This window comes from Corvus kubaryi, unplaced genomic scaffold (assembly GCF_017639235.1).
Source record: "Corvus kubaryi isolate FWS band 111438036 unplaced genomic scaffold, C.kubaryi_AGA036_p1.0 37266, whole genome shotgun sequence".
NCBI classification, from domain to species: Eukaryota; Metazoa; Chordata; class Aves; order Passeriformes; family Corvidae; genus Corvus; species Corvus kubaryi.
This window is the reverse complement of record NW_024581081.1, coordinates 8585044-8608219: the sequence shown is the minus strand read 5'-3', so window position 1 is coordinate 8608219 and position 23176 is coordinate 8585044. Positions and strand designations below refer to the sequence as shown.

General features: G+C 40.0%; 2 protein-coding genes across 5 annotated transcripts in view; both read left to right on the top strand.

Moving 5' to 3' along the window:
* Positions 1-14179, top strand: part of ARID4B (AT-rich interaction domain 4B) — an 89275-nt gene extending 75096 nt beyond the window's left edge. For all 4 annotated transcript variants that reach the window (XM_042025268.1, XM_042025271.1, XM_042025270.1 and 1 more), the window contains 7 exons: positions 1504-1588; positions 2348-2540; positions 3922-5127; positions 6990-7100; positions 9395-9610; positions 11274-11420; positions 12401-14179. In XM_042025268.1, coding sequence (XP_041881202.1) covers positions 1504-1588; positions 2348-2540; positions 3922-5127; positions 6990-7100; positions 9395-9610; positions 11274-11420; positions 12401-12531 — 2089 coding nt within the window. In that variant the 3' untranslated portion in view covers positions 12532-14179. The remainder of the gene's footprint in view (positions 1-1503; positions 1589-2347; positions 2541-3921; positions 5128-6989; positions 7101-9394; positions 9611-11273; positions 11421-12400) is intronic.
* A 2279-nt stretch (positions 14180-16458) lies between these two features.
* RBM34 (RNA binding motif protein 34) lies at positions 16459-22965 on the top strand. The gene is made up of 10 exons (XM_042025267.1): positions 16459-16690; positions 16896-17041; positions 18060-18279; positions 18860-18919; positions 19480-19523; positions 19988-20071; positions 20291-20354; positions 20487-20529; positions 21768-21886; positions 22601-22965. Exons 1-10 carry the CDS (start codon positions 16508-16510, stop codon positions 22907-22909), a joined length of 1272 nt encoding a protein of 423 aa, XP_041881201.1. The 5' UTR covers positions 16459-16507; the 3' UTR covers positions 22910-22965.
* Positions 22966-23176: the final 211 nt, after the last annotated feature.

Genomic DNA, 23176 nt, shown 5'->3' with positions numbered 1-23176 from the left:
TTCTTGAAGAAGGATTGCTTCAGATAGGGTTTCCCATAGTCTCACAGAATATGGGATTTTTCTATACTGCGCAAGTACTCTGCAGAGTTATATTTCAGTTTTGAACCTGTTTACTGACATTTCACCTGGTAATGAGAGTGTAATAGTACAATGACAGTGGTATCTGCAGCAGTATAGGCAGTCTTGGTATATCATAGTCTGCATGGTCTGCTGTGAGATTTTGTGATTTTTATTGTCACATGGAGGGGAAAAAACCAGAACAAATTGTTTTGGAAAGCTATTTTTCAGACTGCTGCCATAAATGTAAGTTACTAGGATACAGTATTTATCTTCTGAAATCCCTTGTATAGATCATAACTTATAATACATAGGAAAGCAAGTTGGAAACTTGCATGTTTTTCCCTAAATATTTTTAAATTATGTCAATATTATGGATATAATTGGCAGTGGTTGCAAAGAAGCTGAATTAGGATGGTATCAGTAGTCATTGCATGTATGAAAGTAAAATCAAGTAAGCCCAGCTGGAAACCAGCATGGTGATTATGCTCAGCTCCAACTTGTACCAGGTTTTTTTGGAGAGTGTGGTTGGGGGTTTGTGGTGTTTTAAAGTTGGTTTTTTTCCCCTCTATTTTCACGTTTACATAGGAGGATCAGAATTTGTATGTACATTCAGGCCAAAGTTAATACAAACTAATTTTTAACTGAACTGTTTCTTATGCAGGTGGTTCTTGAATTTACAGTTTAAGTAGTAAAGAGCTTATTTTTATTGGGAGGGAAAAAATTGATTTAAATGATTCCTGAATTTTTTCAGAAATACACAAAGAATCTGGCAAGCACAGTACCATAGGTGCAGTATATTCTTAGTAAGAATGTACTTCTTTGGTCTTGGATTTGTACTTAACAGGTCCAGTCTTGAATACAAGATGCCTGTTGTTAATATCTTGGTGCTATTTAGTATGTTTTTGTCTTGTATCAGTCTGATACAAAATGGAAACCTTTAACAGAAAAGGAACTGAAAAATGTCACTGTGAAGTCAGTGACTCAAAGTTGGTGACTCTGAAGGGTTACTCACACCAGATACGTCTTTGCAGTCACTTGGGATGGAAAGAGTTTATTTTTATTAACTGTCTACGTTTTATGTAGTTGAAAGAATTAATTTTATTGTTAAGGTTTTACAGTGTATAAATAGGAAGTATACCTATTAGAGGTCCGTACAGATTTTTCATTCAGGTAGTTTGTTTTACCTGCATTACATGGATTTCTGTTGTTCTGTGCAGACTGGAAAATAGAGGATTTTGCTTTTAGCCTTCAGTGTAAAAGGACTTTAATCCTCTGAACATTAGCTGAAACTTCACAGACTTGAGAATTACAGAAATTACTTGATTCAAATTCCAATTCTGTTTTTATGTGGCTACTAATTCTCTTTTTCCTCAGTTAAATTTCTGTTGTGGTGTGCTTATCTGCTTAAAATCATAAATGTGTACAATTTCTTTTTCTGTTTAGGTATGATGAATGGATAAAGGCAGACAAGATAGTGAGACCAGCTGATAAAAATGTACCAAAAATTAAGCATCGAAAGAAAATAAAGGTAGTTTTCCTCCCTTTCTCTCTTGTTGCCCCCAGCATTGGTTTGATACATGGTTATGTAATCCCTGCCTCCCTTCCTGACCTTTTGATTGGTCTATAAATGCTTGTCAGGAAAAGCAACTTTGTAGCGTTTCACACATGGATACTCTTTTCATCATGGTTTTGGGTATTCTCTTTTGAGGTGACGAAGGGAAGCTTCTCTTTCCTTCTTTCCCGAATTTTTAACTTAGATGTATATAGTCATTTACAGAAAATAAATGAGAAGGATACAGGTTGTTGTCAGTGTTGGGAGCCAACATGAGGGGTTGAAATTTGAGAGCTCCCTGATTCTGGAGAGCAAACCTATGGACTAGTCCATGTGCATGGAACTTTGTAATTTTATTGCCAGGCATTTCTTTCAAAATTGATTCTTTCACAACTGATATTTGGGCTTAGATGATGACATATTTCTTGGACAGTAGGCTACAAGGAAGCTTTTCCTTTTGCCACTGCTGAGCCTGGCATATCCTGCAGTGCCACTACTCCTAGAGCACTGCTTGTGTTTGTTTTCCCATTTGTTTTAGTGTTGACAAAGTCCCTGTCTCCAGTAGAAAGGTCTTGGCATGGAGTGTAGAAAGGTATTTGTAGTCCTTTAAACAAAGAGGAGAGCTTTCCTCTACAGGTTGAATGTTTAAGATAACTGTAAGCATTATGTCATTGTAATCCATGATAAGATGTGTGTTCAAATGGGAAGAGTTTTTGTATCTTTTTTCTCACCTAGAATAAAACTGACAGAGAGAAGGAAGAGAAGTATTCTCCTAAACCCTGCAAATTGCGACGTTTGTCAAAACCCCCCTTTCACACCAGCACATCACCAGAGACTGGGTCCAAACTTGACAGCACTGAAGCCAAAAATACTGAACAAGCTCCAGTTAAATCAATAGAAATTACTTCTATCATTAATGGGCTACAAGGTATTGTACTTAAAAGCTTTTTCTAATTCTGTAAACAGCCTTTAAACAGGAAAAATGAAAATGTAGAGCAACTGCTGCAATTAAATGCTTGAGTCTGTCTGGCTAATTATAACATCATCTTCAGAAATAACCCTTGGACAAAAGCAGTGTTGGCAGTTTCTGTGGATTCAGTGTGTCAACAGTCAGTTACATTTTGTGTTGCCATCCTTTTTTTTTTGTTTGATATAGAGCAAAGCGTTTTTGCCTCCTATCTAATTTCTAAATTTTTAATTTTTTATTTACCTAAGCTGTAGGACCTATTATTCATATCTGCTTGTCTGTTGTTGCTAGAACTGTGTTCCCATGGTAGCATTATAATACCTAGTTGCTTCTCTTCATTCTTAGTTTAGATCATGCCTCCAGAGAAAGAAACCATGTATGGTATAGGTAGTTTGGGTAACCACAAACTTTTGTGGAAGCTATGTGAATTTAATAATCATTCCAACTTGTTTGAACTTGGATGACACTGGCCACTGGGTTCCAAAACTGTAGGTAGAATAACAATCGACATAATCTAAGAAGCTTAATTTCCTTTGGAAATGAGAAACAAAAAAAAAAGCAATTAACGATGACACTATTATTAGTGCAATAATTAATCTGTAATTAACTTTAGAAATCAAGGAGTTACATATATATATGTATATTTATATTTGAGCCAATTGCTGTGTTTCTCCTTGAATCCATATCTTTTCCCACTGAATGAGATTGCTGTTGATTCCTTCTGGGTTATATATCTTTGTTCTTCTCTCAGTTTCCTTATTGCTGATCCTGAATTTTCTTGCAGTTGTCCTATATTCTTCTTGTCCATTTGTTTCCCTAAGTGCCTTTCTTTATTGCTTTCACTTCCTTTTTCCAGGCTGATCATCAGGTTGGTTTGTTAGAGGGTATCCAATGTGTGTGTTGTTGTTCTGTCCTTGAGACACCGGATTTTCCAGGGAAAATGATGTCTATGTTATGGGCATTGGGAAAAAGGCAGATAATGGTAGCATTTGTAACCCGTAAGAAATACGTAAGGACATCTTTCCTTTTCTGGTTTGGGTAATTACGCAGAAATTTGTATTTTATGGATTAATGCTTTCTCAACCTCTTCAGAAATTCCTGGAGATGTACTGTATAACAGAGAATCTTCCTAGTTTGTAATGTAGCCATTATACCATGAGTTTTTGAACTCTTCAGGAGGTACCATTTAAGAGAGACTGCTAGAGATCCCTGTAGCATGTCTTCATATCTGTACGATTTTCTTTAGTTGGGTTTGGTTTTTTTTAAATAATTTTTTGTAACCAGAATCAAGACAAACTTTTCTTGTTTTGTTTTTGTTTTGTTTGGATTTATTTTTAATTAGCTTCTGAAAGTTCTGATGATAGTGAGCAAGAAGATGACCAAAGTGCCCTGAATGTACATGCTGATGGCAAAGAGGAATCTCAGCCCGAAGCTGTAAGCCAAGATAAAAATGAACTCCGTCTAAAAGAACAGAGTGGTTCATCCCTTCCAGAAGAAACTAAAGCTCTTACAGATGCAGTAGTGCCCAAGTCTGTATCCAAGTCTCCTGAAAGATTGCGGAAAGAGATGGAAGAGTTATCTGAAGATAGTGACTCTGATGGAGAAGACGAAGCCACAAAGAAGAGAAAGGACGGAAAAAAGGAGATAGTGGATAAAACAGCAAAACCACAAGTGAAACGTGGTAAACGACGACACTGTGTGGCAGAGGAGTCCTTAAAGACCGTGTCACCTAACAGAAAGGATGAGAAGTCCAAAAACAAAGACTCCCTTAGTTTAGAAAACAGCAGTAACAGCTCCTCGGATGAAGATGAGGAAGACAAATCTAAACTGAAAATCACAACGAAAAAGTACAATGGACTAGAGGAGAAAAGGAAATCTTTACGGACAAGTACTTTCTACTCTGGATTTTCTGAAGTGGGAGAGAAAAGAATAAAGCTTCTAAATAACTCTGATGAAAGACTTCAGAACACCAGAGCGAAGGATCGAAAAGATGTGTGGTCAAGTATCCAAGGACAGTGGCCGAAGAAAACACTGAAGGAGCTGTTCTCAGACTCTGATACTGAGGCTGCTGCCTCTCCTCCACACGCTGCTCCTGAGGATGCTGCAGCAGAGGAGCAGCTTCAGAGTCTTACAGAAGAAGGTATTTCTTTGCCTAACTGTGAGCTTGAAAAATCTTTGCCAGCAAGTGTGGATGTTAAACCTGTTGAGGAGAAACCGACTGAAGTGGGTGAGAAGAAAGTTGAATTTCCAAGCAGCGGCAGCAATTCAGTGCTAAATACTCCTCCTACAACTCCTGAGTCACCTTCCTCTGTAACTGTGACAGAGTCCAGCAGACATCAGTCCAGTGTCACTGTCTCTGAGACACTGCCACCAAATCAAGAAGAGATACGAAGCATCAAAAGCGAAACAGATAGCACAATAGAGGTGGACAGTGTGGCAGGGGAGCTGCAAGACCTCCAGTCTGAGGGAAATATTTCTCCAACAGGTTTTGATGCCAGCGTCAGCTCCAGTAGTAGTAATCAACAAGAGCCAGAGCATGCTGAAAAAGGTAAAGGAAAGGGTAAACAGAGCTGTCTCCAACCTAACCAGCTCTTATTTCTAACATTGTTGGTGTGTTTTCATTCTGTTACGGTTATGGTGGAGGGAAGCTAGTTGTTGCACGTAGTAGTAGTCTGCTGTCCTTTTCAGATGTGTGGAAATGGCATAATCATCTTGTGAGTAAAATATAATCTGCCAGCAAGTTTATTGGCCTTTTATTAGAAATTGTGGTGGTTTCAATGAGGGATAAAGGGTAAAAGGATGAAGCTTATACTGGATATGGCAAAAAAAGCCCAACGCAAACTGTAATAGCTTGTGTAAGGAATATTTATTGTAGCAAGATGGAAGCATTTTAAGCACCCTCCTTAGAAGCAGAAGTTGCTTTTCTTGCATAAAATTTGATTCTCTATAAGTTGTTTGTTTGGGGGGAGAAAGCTCTCCTGCTGCTAGGGTGGTTAGACAGTCATTTCTAATTTGTATTTTTCTAGAACATTAACTTCATAAGATTCAAGTCAAGCTGATAAAAGCACTGACCTTTTTAGCTATATTTCACTTTCATATGTGATTTTTCAGATTGAAGTTCCTTTCCTGAAACCACTAGAGAGCAGGTGATAATAAACACTTGTGCACATGATGTCGCTGTACTGCTGCCTGCTTTTTAACTGCTGGCCAGGCTAGATTCAAAAGCTTTTTTCTGAAAGTGACTGGCTGTTTTGCAGATCATCAAAAGTACAGCTACTTTTACTGTGTTGTAGTGGCTAAAAATTAGGAACACAAAGGAAGAAAATTTGTTTTGGCTTTAATCCTAAGAAAGAAGTGGGTTTTTTTTATCTTAGTAGATTCTGGCTAATAATTAGCTAATTTTTTTCAAAATGCCCTTAAAGGTATGTTACCTCCAGCATTCTATTGGAAATATTCTTCTGAAAGTATGCAACAAAATGTGTTTCCTTAAAGGAGAGAGTTTGGAAGAGGTGAATGTGTACCCCTCGATAAATACACCTGCTTTGCTAATTAGAGCTGTGTAGGTTTAAGTTGTTAGGGTTTTTTTATATGAAAGTAGTTTATTGCCACTTGAAAGAAGTTTTATGCTGTTTTAAAGGAGTACTTTTACATGCATTAGACTTTAACTTCCTCTCTGATTTTGTCAGCATGTTACCTGTTTCAGAAAATTGAGTTCCTTAATTAAAATTGTTTTATTCCAGGAGTCATTTTTAATCTTTAAGTCACATGGTTATGAAACAACGTTTGAAGAACTTCTAAAACACTCTCTTTTAGCAGATGTACTAGAATTTTTCCATCTTCCTTTTCTACTTTTTCCCTTTGTAGTCCCAAATATCAGTAGAATTTTTCCCTGTTTTTTGTTTGCCTTTCTTTTCTTGTTCTTTTTTAACATTATGTAAGATTTATTTTTTTAATACCTTCAATTAATGTAATTACTGATCACAAGTTATGGCTTTGGTTCTTTTCTCACAGCTTCCAAGTACAGCAAAATTTTAAAAACATTTTTTAGTCCCAGTAGGTCTTGATAACTTTTTAAATAAATGTATTCTTATTTAATTAACAGTATTAAAAAGACAGTAAATCCATGTGGTTCAAGAGAAATTCTGGTGATGTGTATGGGAAAGTCATTCGTAGTCATGGTACATGTGCACTCTGTACAAAGAAACTTTGCCTGCTTTCCATTGTCTTTCACCTCCTCTTGTCACTAGAAGTAGAAAACTGAGCTGTCTTAAGGATAAGCAGGAACAGTTGCACTGTTGTCTACAAACTTAAGCTTTGAAATGTTTTGTGGGTTTTTTTGAGGCTGAGAAAAAGTGTGCCAAGCATTTATTTAATTTCAGGTTTTGGGTTTTTTTTTTCCCCCAATTATAGTCTGTACGGGCCAAAAAAGACTTAAAGATGCTCAGGGAGGAGGCAGCTCTTCAAAAAAACAGAAAAGAAGCCACAAAACGTCTGTGAACAGCAAAAAGAAGAGTAAACCTAGTAAGTACAGCAGCTTGGTGTGAAATGAGAGGTGTGAAAGTACTGTGTCATTTGTTTGACTGATTGTAGGAGATGAAGTCTGTTAATAAAAAAATGTATTAGGACAAAATGTTCTCATCAGGGAATTCTTAACCCTGTTTAAATGAAGAAACTGCTCTACCTAAACGCCAAAGTGTTTTTAAATGTCTTGTATTATTTCTGGGCCTATTTCTATGAGGTCCTTAATATTCTGTAATTCAGGAAGGCCAAGAAGAGTGAGTATTTCACACATGGCAGAACTGGGACAGGTATCTCTGTATCATGATAGCTGCCTGTTTTAGATGGGAGACTGGGACCTGAAGGAAATTATACTCTGTATTTTCTGCAAGATGAGTTTTTAGAGGTTAGTATCTCTACCCTGTAGCAAATATGAGGATAATTCCAAAAGAATTCAGATTCTTGTTTTCTTCCTGTGCTGTCTGTTACATATATAGTAAATAATGCAGCTTTTGCAGTTGTTTGTAGTTGTAGAAGCTCATTGGGATAGAAACCATAGTACTGGATAAGAGAGCTTAATAAAAGCAGAGGTGTGTTAGGGAGACAAGGCTAGCACACGTGTTTGGGAGATAACAAGATCAATTACTGCTCCATTTCACTGTTAATAAAAAAATACCAGGAAGCAGCTAGAGACTGAAGCCTGGAGGATAACTGTAAAAAATGGAGTTAAAGCAAGGATAAAAAGCATATGCCATGCCTTTTTTCCTCTCCCAGCTTCTCTCCCCCTTTCTAGTAAGAGCTTTTACTAAAAGTCTGTACTTGCTGGTCTGGTATTTGCTTTCACCCCACCTGTCCTTCATGTTCGTTGATCTCCTTTTATATTTTCTCATCCTTTTTAATTCCATTTCACTGGTCTCCTCATTTCATAATCTTTATTCTTACCCTTGCATCAGAAATTAACGTAACAATACAAACTGAATTTGTAGAACAAATACACCATTTTTGGCCTTGCCATTATTCCCCTGGATTTGGTGAATTTACCCCTTTTTCTCAACCTGTGTCTTCATCAGGATGTGAAACTTAAAAGCTACTACCACATAATCCTTAGTGTGTGCTTTTTGTTAGGTTTCGGGCACTACTGGATGTAATAAGGAAAATAAATAGATAAAATGTGAGTCAGCAGTAAGTAAAAAAATCCCAAAAAACTTCTGGCAAAATTCAGATGTATCTGTTAAACTGTCTTTGTGGCAGCTTCAGCTCTTGCCTTTGCATTAAACCAGCCAATGCCAACAAGCAGCTGGGCAAGCTCTTTCACACTTCATGTCTTGGGTATTCAGTTTCTCCTGTGTAGATCACCAGATCATAAAGGCCAGAAGGTTCAGGGCTCATTTTGTCGACACCTGGGGCAGGTGCAACTGAGGCATACATTTTTCTTAATAAATATAAATTCAACGTGTTTTTAAAAATAACTCTAACAGTGGAGTTTCTGCAGATTCCCTAGGCATTTTATTCCACTGCTTTGCTAGACTTGTGTTGCATTACAGTCTCTTGCACCTGCTTTCACCCCAGTTTTATTTTAATAATGCTAAAAAAAACTTCATCCTTTCAATCATTACTCATAAATCTTGTGTCTTTTAGATAGATTATTTTGTTACTCTCCTTTGAGTGGTTTGAATCAAAACCTGTGTTCAGTTCAGCCTGTTGCCTTATAGTTAGAAAGAGGTAAAGAGGTGAAGTTCTTCTGTTTTGGGTCAGCTAAAGATCTTTTTCCAAAATTAAAAGATTTTATCATCATGTCTGAGGAGATTGTAGAGTATGTCACACATATCCAGATTATTGATAGTGATTTTAGTAGAGGAAAATTAAAATAAAGGTGACATAAGGCTAAGAAAAGGCTGTGTTTGCTCTGATTTCTGCGATACATGTCCTAAAAATGCAGTCAAAGATTTGTCTGTAGCTGTTAGCACTAAAATGGGATAGAGGTTTATATATATTGTATACTGCAATAGAAATTGATGTTAAAAAAAGGTGAACAGGAGATGGAACATAACAATGAGTCTTGTGAACTCCTAGAAAAAGTACAGCCCCATGCGCAGGCAGATGTGAATCATTTTGGCCCCATTTATGTACCTGGTTTGTGCTTCAGTGATGCAGAGAGCATCAAGCCAAGCTGCTACACCAGGATGGATTCTGTTGTTTTAAAGTAAAGGATTTGTGTCAAATCCTCATTGTATGAAAATCAGCACAGGGGTTCTGTCAGCTTCTGACAGCCTTTAGTTTGGGCTTTGTTTTGTAACAACGTCTTCTTGTTTCTTCAGCAAACAGCAGCGACAGTGACGAACTGTCTGCTGGTGAAAGTGTGTCCAAGTCTCAGTCAGCAAAATCGGTTTCTACTGGCATGAAATCTCACCAAACCAAATCACTCACAAGAACACAATCTCCAGGAAAATGTGGTAAAAATGGAGAGAAGGAGTCTGATCTCAAAGAACAGAATAATCGTTTGCCCAAAGTTTACAAATGGAGTTTTCAAATGTGTAAGTATTTTCTTGAAAACACACCTAGTGTCATCTTGTGGCACAGTGTAAAAAGGCTTTTTGAATGTTCTGTATTTTGGCTTTCTCATTTCCATTCTGAATTTGCTTAAGTTTGTGATAAATCCTCATTAAAAAAAAAAAAAGTGTGGTGGTTTGGTTTTTTTTTTCTTTTTTTGCAATTGCAGCACAGGGAACTGCCTATGTCACACTCTTCCAGGACTGTTTTTAGATATGGCTCCTGAGCTGACTTGCTGTTCTCGTTGTCCTGTGCATACCTGTCATTCTGGCATGAACATTATCTGCTCTGTGTGCTTCTTCTGTTGCTATTTCCTTGCTGTTTTATTCCTCATTCCCTAGTTCTTGGTCAGACACGTAGGTGATTGATTTGTAACTTTTTCGCCTTCCATTTTGCATTAGTGAACATGTTTACTATTTCTGATATTAAGAATTTGAACTGTGTTTGTTTCAGTCAAGCTACTGGTCTGGCTACGGGTGAGCAGAGCAAACTGCATTTGCCTATCTGAAAAACAAACACATCAGTGGTTTATTAATTCTGACATATTAGTACAACTTACCAGTTGAATCTGGCTTTGCTGGGTTGTTTTTTTTATTTCCTCCCCAACTCTGAATCTCAGCATTACTCTACTTTTAAAAGTACTTTTCCCCAGTAGTTCTTCACAAGTTACATTCTGGTGCTCTTCAGGAGTACATAATGTAAAAGGTCTTTATTGTCACTTACTGCCCTGTTGAGATTCATTGAACACTTTCCTGTTGCAACACATTTAAAGGGCTTTTGCTCCTTCCTTTCTTTCTACCTTGGCTACAACTCCACATGCTAAAGTTGCTTTGCTGAAGTTCGTCTCTGGAGTGCTGTTTGACACATTTCCTGCTGCTGCAGAGTCAGACACTCGTAATGTCTCTGAGCTTTCCTCATTTTCCCACAGCCTAATACAGTTGTGGCTTCTGGTCCTTTGGTGCTGCCCTCATTACAGGTTGATACAGTGCGTTTTGCACCCCACAGTAGTTTAAATGATTCTTAAATGCTTTTGAATGGAGTGTTAACAGTGTGGCTTCCCTCTGGCTTCCCTGGACTGAACTGAGAGTTTCTCCTGCCTGTGCCACCCACTGCTGTGTGCCGTGCTGTGGAGAGCTCCCAGCTGGAAGCAGCCAGAGGGGCGGCTCCTGTACTGGCCATGTCTGGCAGGGAGGTCCTGTGTGGTTATTCCTTATGGCACATATGCCAGGGAGTCCACCAGAACCACCCCACAGCTGTGCAGATTCCTGCTGTAACCTGCTTATTTTGTAACAAGGCTGACCTTCCTGGTGTCAAGAGCCAAACTGAGCTCCAGCAAGGACTGAAAGCCACAGGCTCAAAGCTAGTTTTGGCCCTTAGGTTTTCATCAGTTGTCTTAATTTTTTTTTCCTTTTCCTCCTTATGGGGAAGGGAATGCATTTTTTTTTCCTCTCCCAGTTCCTTAAAAAGTCCCCAAAGAGTGTATGGTGGTATCTTGTAAAGAATAAAAAAAAAATGAACAAATTTGTCTTTGTTGTCTGCTATCTTGAAGCACATCACTAAGATTTGAGTATTTCCCACTTCACTGACACTCAGAAGTGTTTGGCAATGCTTCAATACAATAATTAACAGAGATTGTTTAACTTGCAGCTGACTTGGAAAACCTGACTAGTGCCGAACGCATAACAGTTCTCCAAGAAAAATTGCAAGAGATCAGGAAACATTACCTGTCCTTGAAATCTGAGGTGGCTTCCATTGACCGAAGAAGAAAGCGCTTAAAGAAAAAAGAGCGGGAAAGTGAGCACTGGAAACTAAATTCTACTTTTAGAGGGCTTAATTGCATGTTATATTAAGGTCCTGATAAGAATTGGATAATTTGTAGGGAGATGTGTGTCATTAGGAATGTGGTTTTGTTTGGGTTTTGGGAAATGCTATGTGCAGTTATTTTATGACCATTAGAAGGCGGGGATCAGATACCCAGGGGGGTAGAGCGTTACCAAGGTTTGCAATCTGTTTCATGCTCTTGAGGCGCAACTACTTCATACAGGAAAAAATATACAGAAAATAAACACATCTAAGCAGAGAACAAAGGGTGTTAATAACTTCTAACTTTTCTTCAAGTTACGGATAAATTTACTGTAGTATTGCTTGTGGGCCTAGTTAGTGCTTTCCCCTTAGGATAAGGGGTTTATTCCATGACTTTAAGGGAGACCAGTTAAATTTCTCATCTTTCAGAAGCTGCTGCACCTGTTGCTGTAAGGAATGTTCTAGTGTTCCTGCTTCTAGGAATGCTAAAAGGATCCTTTTCTATGAGAAATGCCACGTGTAGTAGGATTTTATGGCCCCAGCCATGACATGGGTCATGGTCATGGGTTATGGGTGGGAATTGCAGTTGCTGCTTGGTTGCCAGAGCAGGGCGAATGTGCAGATTCAGTGCTGGGACAAGGCCCTGTGCTGGTTCCCATGGGAAAGAAAGGGAACAGTTGACTGTGCTGGTGGGTCAGGGGCGAGCTCTGGCCTCCTTTGGCTGGGCCCTTATCTGGGTGGTCGATGACCCAGGGCTACAAGGGGTAATGGTGCTGCACTGCCTTGCACACGGCTGCATACTTCTGTCAGTGTTTCCTACGCAAACCAGGCAGTGGAGGCTTGTTTCTTTTCCATTGCTAGGCAGTAGTTACTGGAGTCAGTATGTGCCAGTGCTTGCTGCTGAACAGGAAAACATTTTTATTGCTTGATTTATGAATCTCTATAACCTGTATTTTCCTTTTCCTCTGCAGGTGCTGCTACTACATCATCTTCCTCCTCATCACCTTCCTCTAGTTCCATTACGGCTGCAGTTATGTTAACATTAGCAGAACCATCTATGTCAAGTTCATCACAGAATGGAATGTCAGTTGAGTGCAGGTGACAGCAGGACTTGCCAAAGCACTTTGCACTTAATGGCTGCTGAGGGCCACTCTTTTTTTTTTTCCTTTTTTTTTTTTTTTTTTTATACTGCACAGTGGCACAAAATTCAGACAAGCACTATTTTGTATTTAAAGTTGTTTCTTGACAAGCTAACTTTGCACTTAAGTGCACTTTTATGAAGAAAAAGTACAACAAACTGCTTTTCCTCAAGCAATAATTGTTTCCAACTTGTCTGGGAATTGTAAGTCTAGTGACTCGAAGGCCTTCCACTGTGGCAAATGGAGGCTGTTCACTGCCTGTAGAGACAGGACAATAAGTATATAGTCGTTGGGGTGATCTAAATCAATGTGGTAAGGCTTACTGTATTCCCTGGTATTTTGTTAAAGCTGGAACATTTGATATTTTTCCATTTATTTATGACAAATATTGAAAATATTTTCATTTGTACAAGCTAATTGTTTTTTAACTGCTAAGTCACCTTATAGTGGCTTTAATTGTATACGTCAAGCACATCTATTCAAAACCTGCAGTTAGTAGGATGTCTGACATCAGTCCTGATAACCAAATATGAGGATTCCTTTAAAAAAAAAAAAAAAAAAGACTGACTAATGTTTACAGGTTTGAATTAGGCTTAAATAGGTTACTCTGGGTTTTAAGAACCCGTTAATTGGAATGAAACTACTGTACTTTGCCATTTTTCTATAAAACAGTATTTTTTTTTAATTTTGATAAAATACATTATGAAAAAGAAAGAAAATGGCTAACAAACTGTATTAAATCTTAATGTATAAAGATTGTATTCAGCCAGTTTAAAGTGTATATTTATTCATAATGGATTATAACAGGTATATTTTTGTGTTTTCTTGTAAATGTTTCTTTTCCCCTTAAAGCAACAAATATTTCATTTGTAATGCTTATTTTATTACGAGCTTCAAGGAGAGGACTTCAAGAGGGAGTAAGGTGTGAGGTTATAATTTCTGGTTGCTGATACCAACACTGCCACAAAAGGGTAGTTGTTTTTAAAATAACTAGCTAGCCGAGTGGTAGATGTTTAATTTTTTAAATGCCTTGTACAAATTCCAAAACCAACTTCAAAATGTTTTCACTTGTATTGATTTTATGTTGAATGGATCCCAAGCTCTCTCCTGTTAATTCTATACCTTTGTAGGACATTTGTATATTGCGGAAGTGTTCATTCAAGCTATTTAATACCTGGCACTGTTAATACACAGTACTTTATTGTACAGATTGTTTTACTGTTTTAATTGTAGTTCTGTGTACTTCTTTTGCCTGGGGAAGTAGGGGCTGGCATGTTTTTCTTTGTTTTCTGGCAATACAACATGTAAGAATTTGAAGCATTTTGTTTGTAGATGCTAGAGTGTCAGAATCCTTTTCATTTGACTTTTCTAAGAAAAGCATTTTCAGTCTTCGTAGTGTGCGCTTAAGGTTATAACTGATTTTATTGAAAATGGTTTCAAAGTATTCAGAATTGTACAGGACTGTAAAAATTTGTTGACAGACATTGAAGGAAAAGCTTATAGAAAAAAGCTATAAAATATATATTAGGTTCTGCAGAAAATGGAGAGTTATGTAATATATTGTACAAATGTAAGCAAAGGCCTCTGAAATAAAATGCCATAGTTTGTGAATCCCTGATTTTGTTTCTAACAGTTTAATTAAGCAACTGTAGTGTGTTCATGAAAATTATGTCAAGCTACAGAATCAGTTTAGCAAATGATCTTTGATGTGCTGTAATGGCCATATAAAGGTAAGCTTGAGTAGGTGCATTTGCCTAATTTTTCTCTTAAGTGATTATTTCAAATCCATCCTCTTTTTCAGCAGAAGGCGAAAGCGTGGCCCATCATTAAGGCAGAGCCAGTTGAAATAAACTGCTGGCTGTAGTTCAGTTGACCAAAATACTGCTACACCTGCAAAGTGACAGATTACTGATGAGACTGACAGTAACAGACCATGATAAATAAGCTTTGGAAACATTGACTGTGTTAAGAATTATGGTGATCTGAGACTGACAGGTGATTTTAATATTTTCAGTGAAGCTACTCAGAGGATATTTTCATCTGTTTAAGTTTAGTGGAATCAGAGTCATAGTAGTTCAGTTCTGCTTTTAAGTCTCAGTAGGCATAAGGGGTATGGACGTAACTGGGAACTACATCTGGGCAAGCAAGATTCAAATTCAGCTCTTCACTCACTGCTAGGTTCTCGATCAGCTCTCAGTTTTAGTGCCAGCCTTGTTTGCTTTGATGTGACAATTACTGACTCTGTGATCTGGGGAGGGGGGATTTGTTTACCTGTTTAAAACAGGGATCTTTAGTCACCTCTCTGCTCCCAAGTCAAGTTTTTACATAAATAGGATTTTTGCTTTTCCTTAATACAGAGATTATTTAATTTTCATCATATTTCTGATGCAGTTTAGTGGCTACTCAAACATTTGTCTGAATGTGTTACATTGCACCTCTTCTGTGAAGTGTGTCTGTAAATGGTGCGCTCCAGATTCATGGAACCACTTGTCTCCCAGTAACAAGTAGGAAGATATATTTGGCAAGCTGTTAGCCAGGCAGTTTTATCCCATGTTTCAGTGGGTCAAATCTGAGCTGCTTTCCAGGGTATGTACTGTACAGAGCTTTACACATGGGTGAGTTCCCTGCCTGGCACGTGCACTCTGCTTGCAGCTGAGGAAGTTCACCACTAGCAGTGCCTGCTGGGCTGTGCCCATACTCCTGAACACCTGCTTGGGCCATGATCCGAAAGATGAAGCAAGGCAAACAACCCCTGCTGTGTTGTCTGCACCTTGGATGAGTGACAGACTCGGGTTTGCCTGCCTCACAATTGATCGTGTTGGGAATAGCTGAGATGGGCATATGCCGGGGGAAAACGCGCCTTACTTGAAGGGTCTGCAGTGCTCCCACCTCCCTTTATTTGCAGTCTCCACTGATACCTGTATATACTTATGACTGGGTAGTTGCCATCACGCTGTGGAATTTTCCTGTTGACACAGGGATTGAACTTGCTCTCAGGCAGAGTTCCTGGAGGCTGTACGCCTCTTGCAGAGTTTCAATGGTCATGGGTCTCTGAAATGGGCTGGATGATGGTTGAGCCTGTTCTGCCCCTCCTGTGTCACTAGAGCTGCTCTTCTGTGTGAAAGCAGATTGGAAAAGCCACTACAAGTCATGCAGCAGCCACCTGCCCCTTTTAAAGGATTTGTGTATTCTCTTGGGCCGACCCCATCCGTGAGGGTCACTGCCTTTCCTGGCATGCAGCAGGCAAGGCAGGGGGGATACCTGGTGCGTGCATGTGTCAAGACCAAGACTTTTCCTTTATTCAGTAGCTGGGTTACTTGTTTTGCCTTCAGTTGGATGCTGGTGCCAGCCCAGCTGCTTACAGTGGCAGCTCAAAAAGTGTATGAAATGTGTAACAAGACAGCCACAGCACTGCCAGGTTTGCTTCAGCTCCCCTTGGATCTGAGGGTCGTGGGAAATCAGTGAGACAGCACCATCACACGCTCATCACACAATCAATTGTTGGAGAAGACCTCTGAGATCTAGTCCAATCTATGGCCAAACACCACCATGTCAACTAGACCATGGCACTAAGGGCCACGTCCAGTCTTTCCTTAAACCCCTCCAGGCATGGTAACTCCATCACCTCCCTGGAAGTCCATTCCAATATCTAATCATCCTTTCTGTGAAGAAATTCCTCCTCATGCCCAACCTGAACCTCCCGTGGCACAGATTAAGAGTGTCCATCCCGTCCGGATGTCGGACGTTTCCAGGGTCTCACTCCGCGCACGCGCAGCACGGTCCCGCGGTGGCCGGGAGCGGCTCCCAGCTGTGGCCGGGCGCGGGGCAGGGCTGCGGGGGGCGGTGAGGAGGGAGCGGGGCGGTCCCGGGAGCAGCGCCCGGCCCCGCGCGTCGGAAGTGACGCGGGCTGAGCCTGTTCCCGCCGCGCTCCGTGCCACCATGCGGGCCCGCCGGGGCGGCGCGGGGGCGCGGCACCCCCCGGCCAAGGAGGAGAAGGAGCAGGAGGAGCAGTACGTGGTGGGGCAGGTGTCGGGCAGCCTCGGGGCGGCCGCGGCTCCCGCTGCGCCCCTCGCTCGCCTCTTCCGCGCCGCCGCCCCGCCGGTGCTGGTGGCCGTGCCGGGGGTGAGTGAGCGGGTGCCGGGGCAGCTCTCCCGGCTGGCGGGGCGGGCGGGGGCTAGGGGTGTGTGAGCCCGGCAGGGCGCCAGCACCGCTTCCCGCAGCGGTGGGCTTCGGGCAGTGGCGCTCCAAATAAGTTGCAGTATGTGAAGTAACTGCGGGGCGTTCCTGGAATTTTGTCCTTCAAGTCTGTTTCTCTTACCATTTTTAGAAGGGAAATAAGAAAAGGAAGCGTGCAGAAGAAGGGGAGAAAGTGTCAGAAGACCAGAGCTCATCCGTCATACAAGAACCTCCAGTAAAAGCGAAGAAGACCAGAAAAAAAGAACGTTCAGAAGCAGAGAAAAAACTGTCAGAGAGGTGAGTAGGTGACACCATTTTATGGTAAAATTAAGCCCCCCAGCATCTACGTTACTTGTAATATGAGTTTAGTGAAACAATTAAGTTCTCGTCTACTACTCATCTTCAACTTGGTGTTTAAGATTATTTTTAAGATTGTGCAAACTTCTGTAGTTTTCCCTTGAAGGAGAAAGTAGTGTAGCTTCTTGAAACACTAGGTCCGTGAAGTGCAAATGCCCTGCTAGAGAGCCATCAGGTCCAGCAGTTGGAGATGAAAACACATGTATCTAGTTCTCTGGCACAGGGAGATGCTTTCTAGCTGTCCTTGGCTTTATCCAGCAGAGGGGGTTTCGGCAGGGTGCCAGGCACAGTGAGCAGTGTGTATCTGGGCCTCTGCAGTGACACAGAACCTCTCTGTGACCTCTTAAACACTTGAAGCAAGGTGCTTCAGAACAGATTGGAAGTTGATCATGCTACAATGCAGTTTGGATAATAAAGTGAACTTGGTTGTAGCACAAGGCTAACACCTCATCCTGGCACTGGGCCCATGGGACCAGCTTGCTGGGTTTATGTCTGTAGCCTTCCAGAGACTCCTTCAGATCTGCTCGTTATTCATGCTGTTATGGCAGGTTTGGATAGTGAGAGATTTGTTAGTGCATGGCAGTATTCCAGAGGTTTGTTCTTGTCAGTCTCCTACATACTGACAAGGATTTAGCCTGTTCTTAGGTCCAACATGCAAAGATGATTTTTTTTTCCTTTAGTTTTAAAGGCTATCAAATTATTTGATTTTGATGAATTTCTGTGTGATTCCTTGTAAATAGTGAATGCAGTGTCCTGGGAACAGCAAATAGTTTTTCATGTTACTGAACGGTCAGATACGTTTGTTTAATGCAGAATAAACAAAATAATGTTTGAAATTTTAAGTTGAACATAATAATTTCAAATGTAAGTTAAAATATCTTGGAGGCTTTAGTTCTTTGACCCCAAAACACCTGTTTTTTTCCCATCAATTGTAAACTGCCTGTTTGTTTCTGGTCAGAGAGAATGCTTTGGAGCAGGCAGATGAGGAGGAGGATCAAAAATTGTTTCCAAACAAAGTGAAGCAAAAGAAAAAGGCTTCTCAAACCATCACCAAAAGTGTTGTTAATTCAGCTACGGGTGCTACTGCAAAACAGCGGAAGAAAAAAAGGGTGGCTGATGAAACAGCAGACAGAAGAACGGTGTTTGTTGGAAACTTGCCTGTCACTTGTACTCTTCAGGTACGCGGGTGGGTTCTGTCCACTGAAGGAATGAAAGGAGTTACAGCATTCCTCAGTTTGAGGGGCTGTTTCCAGCTGGGAAGCCATACACACTTGTGATTGGAACTGCTTTTGGGAAAGTAGGAAATAGTGCTTGTTCTCAGAAACCATTAGAGACAATCTCTGGTTTCTTGGAGTTGGGCTTCCTACAGCAGTAGATGCAGTGGCTCTTTCTTGAGTAGAACTGGTCAGTTTCTTGTCAATGAAAAAATGACTGAATAAATGAGAACTGCATTTACAAAGTTACTCTGCTACTAATTTTGTACGGAAACAGTGCTTCAGGTTGTTACATAAAACATGTTAAATTTAAACTTTCTTCCACAGTAGGAGGCACGACTTCAGTTTTGGCAATCTGTAGAAGAAGAAGCTGCCACAAAAACCACAGAAATAGTTATGAATTACTTGCATTTTTTTAGTAGCCCATTAAGAGACCTCCTATAAGTAAAACCGTGTAAGAACAGTATTTTTTATAAATACTGAAAAATAATTCTCATTACCAGGTTGAAAAGTGTACTGAATATTTGTAATATCATCTGTTTAGGTACTGAAATCTCTTTTTAAGAAGTATGGACAAATCCAATCCATTCGCTTCCGGTCTCTGGTATGTTATTTCCTTTAATGTTACATACCAAAATTACTTGTTGATGTTAAGGGGCAGTAGTATTTGTAAGGCTTGTATCTTCACTAGTTCGGAAGTGGTTTGGGGTATGTGGGTTTTTCTATTAGAAGAAGCCTTGGAGATGTTACCCCAGGAGCACCACAGATGCCTTTTTCCTGTAGCAAGAGCTGATCCAGGATCAGAGCTATAAGTTCTCTGACAGAGGAATGCCTTTGTTATTGCTGTTTTGGCTGAGGCATTGCTCACCTATTTTTAAATCATAGTAGCAAAGACACGTTGATTGTAAATCATGGTACTCACTAAAGTAGTTGACAATAACCCTCTTGGGACTCGAGAAACAAGTCAGACAAAGTCAAGGCAAGCTCTTTAACTCTGAGGGTTTTTTAGACCATCTCTAGGTTCAGCCGCTTCCATCATTTGCTCACTGTACTGGCGATGTTGCTTTGGGTGGCACCTGCTTGAATTCTTCCTTGTCTTACAGAATAACTTTTTGTTGTAAATTGACTCTAGGCCCACCTAACTCAAGCTTTTTTATCTTTAAGATTCCAGCAGAAGATACTGTATCCAAAAAGGTAGCAGCAATCAAGTAGGTTCCCCTTGTGAATTTTGTGTATTTTTCAAGGCCTGAACAATGTTTACTGTTGGTTGTTATAAGTTTGTCTGTATTAAGTCTTTTTTATGTATTTTGTGTTTGTCTTTTGTCATTGCCTTTGTATTAAGGTATTAAGTTTTCTTGACAAGTAATAAAGAATTATGTGCTGTGTGTACTAGTAATTTGTTACCTGAGGTTGCATTTCTTATATTTTAGGAAGGAGGAAGATGCTAAAAGTATTTAATTTCTTTGGATATGTCTATGAGTTGAGGACGCTTTCTCAGGGGGCATATATGGGCTGTACCTTGCATGTACAGGGGTAGCTTGACCTGCAAGTGAATTGAAGTTGTTAGTGTGCACAGAACAAGCAGAGGCATAAATGTGTTCAGCAAGAGGTGCTTGTGCACTGCACAGCATCAGCAGGATTTAAGCAGTAACGTGTCCCTTTTGTGTTCCAGGCATAAGGTGCACCCAAATGCAAAGTTTGTCAATGCTTATGTTGTCTTTAAGGAAGAATGTGATGCCCAGAAGGCTCTGAAGGAGTAAGTCTCAGTTTTGTTTCTCATCCCCTGTTGAAGAAGTAGATCAGGTAGATTTATAGCTAAATTTAAACAACCTCCCCTCTGTTGCTTGAATCAGAATAAAATGTTGGTTCAAACTTAAAAGTAACTTTGCTTTTGGAATACTGCTATGTGGTGACATTGTTGATTAAATAATGCTTTTGTTTCACTTTTTAAACTTTTTGCTTTTGACCACGAAAGGAACGGAACAGAAATTGCTAGTGGATTTCACATCAGAGTTGACACTGCATCTAAAACCAGTTCAGTAAGTAAGATGTGTGGCCAGAAATCCCCTTTTCTGCTTTGGTTGTGGGGGGTTTTGTTGTTTTTGTTTGGTTGTTTTGGTTTTTTTTCTGTAACAAATAACTTACTGTCCTGTTTCTCTTGTTTCCTTTAGCATGACAATAAACGATCTGTATTCTTGGGAAATCTTTCATATGGTAAGTCTAAAATGGATTGTTATGCATCATTAATTTGCATTTATGAGATAGTTGACATTAGGCTTTTTGTTACCTCATTTATTGGTATTTAGGTATTTAGGGTCACATGTTTAGGCAGATAAATACCTTTTGCTGGAGGTAATTTTTATTTGTTAATTGAAACACCTAAAGGGGCTGTAAGTTTCTGTCAAGTTCTGCACATTGATTGTAGGTAGCATTGCAAGCACTTTGAATTCTTGTTGTTACTTCATGTTTTTTAAATAAATATGGCTAAGTTGCATAGGCCATGGCTTTCTAAACTGCTCAAGGGTTACCAATACCTGTTTGTGAACCAATTCCAAGTGATGGACAGTGATGGCTTCTCCTTTTGGTGCATTCTGTGAGCCACAGGCTGAGTGACTCCGTCCAGGCAGGGCTAAAAGTTGGACTTGATAATCCTTGTGGGGCTGTTCCAACTCAGAATATTCTATGATTTGCTGTGCTCTGAAATTACTTCAGCAGGTTGGACCTTTGTCAGCACATCTAGGTCCCATTGCTGTAGTTAAACCCATACTGTTGAGTTCAGCCCCTCCCCTCAGCAGAGAGGTATTTTATCTACAGCAGGGGATTGTGTGAAGTATACCTATACAAAAAAGGAAAGTAACTTGTGTTTTTGTGATGGCACATCACACTTGTCTGCCTAGGCGTGAGATGGAGAAAGGCTCACAAATCCGGCCATTATCACAATAATTGCATAGCAGCTGTGGTTGGAAACTGTAAATCCCTTCTCCCCCATTCAGCTAAAATTCATGGCTCAGTCAACCAGCAGTTGAAGAACAGCCAGCTCAAGCTCATTATCATCAGCATTAATTCTTAGAAAGAAATTCTGGCATAAGGAGGAGCTTATGTATAGCAGGAATCTTAATTTCTACTCCGTTAACAACCATAAATGAAATGATTTCAAGAATTTATTTCAGTCTTTGCCTTTGTTCTTTGTGATTTATGTTGTACTCTTCAGAGCTGGAGAATTGGTAACTGTCAAAGTAAATAGCCCTTTATAAAGTCCGCATTGTGAGCTTGCTGGGATTTTTCTGAACTGCTGATATTTGTCTACCTATCCGTATTCATGTGATAATATATACTTAAATATATTTGTCTGTGTCCCTGAATTGGTAAATGTGGAATAACTGGATTTGTGCCAGGCTTTTAAAGCCATGTGTCTCCCTGAAGAGGCATCTGTTCCGTTGTGTTGCCTGCAGACATCCGCGATGACGCCGTGCGGGAACACTTCCATGTCTGTGGAGATGTCGTGGGAGTGCGAGTTGTGAGAGACAGGAGGACGGGCTTGGGAAAAGGCTTTGGCTACGTCCTCTTTGAGGTATGTGTGAACAGCCTGCTCCAGCACACCGGGAGTCCTTCAAAACCTGAATTGGGGCTACCTTTAGAGCATTTTTATTTTCTTTTCAGTAGTTTTTTGGGGTGTGTACATGTGTATGTATGATGTTACATGGTAGCATTGTTGTGTATGGTGAAAGCAGCTTGGAAGACCGGTTCTGTGGAAGCAGATACAAAACAAACTATTTCAGGTTTTGTACACGCTTGGGTGAAGGAAGTGAGTTTGAGGTAAAGACTTAAAGGAGGGACAGATGAGTTTGTTTGGTGTAATTCAATGTTCTTCCATTTCTTATGTGTCAAAATGTGAGTGGAATCCTCTCCTGCAGCTGGTTTGCTTACTGGTTCTCCACTTTTGATCCAGTACAACTTCTTTTCTCTCTCCCGGCCTCATTTTCCTTAGTTCATTTCCTGCAGCCCAGTGCCTTTTTTCCCAGTTTTTCCTTGTCTCTCTGCCTCAGACTTTGGTGTCTCATGAAAGCTGTTTCATAGTCTGTTTGCACGTGTCTGTGCCTCAGTGTGTGCGCTGTGCAGGGGTGCTGGTGTTCCTGAGCAGGGATGTTGTGTCATTCCCTAAATAGAGTGGTTTGAGTGCTCTTCATTGTAAAATCCTGCTTACCAATTTTAAATACAGGTAACTGTTCATTTGAAAGCAATCTGTTGGAGGTAATGCTTTTAAACTGGTTGTCTGGTTTTGTAGAATACAGATGCTGTACATCTTGCTCTGAAACTCAACAACTCAGTTCTGATGGGAAGAAAGATACGAGTGCAGCGTGTAGTGGACAAGAGGAAAGCACAGAAAAGTCCAGACCAATCTCATGCTCCCAAGGACAGAGCTGATAAGAAGAAAAAAGAAAAGAGCTGTTCTAATGATTCTTTTGTTGGTGAAAAAGCAACCCCATTAAAGAAGAGCACGAAACCGAAAAGACTAAAAACTATTCCTAGGAGTAAAGCTGGGAAAAATAAACAGTCCTTTGATAAAAATCAATCGGATAAAAATGCTAATTAGTGTTATGAAGATGGATATATATGAGAGTGTTGTGTCATAAATTTTGTTTGCTAATATAGCTGTTGTCATTCTTGGTGTTTGCTCTGGGGCATTTGGCTTTTCCCAGAAGGCAGCAGGAGGTGCTCCATGATTTTATTCCTATGTTCCAGGAATCTCTAGCCGAGGTCTTGCTGTAAAGATTATCTGTGAATTCTTTGTTTTGGAGTTGTGTAGGATTACCCACAATGATTATAGGAAAAAGTGACTCACCTGCAGAATGATGAAGTA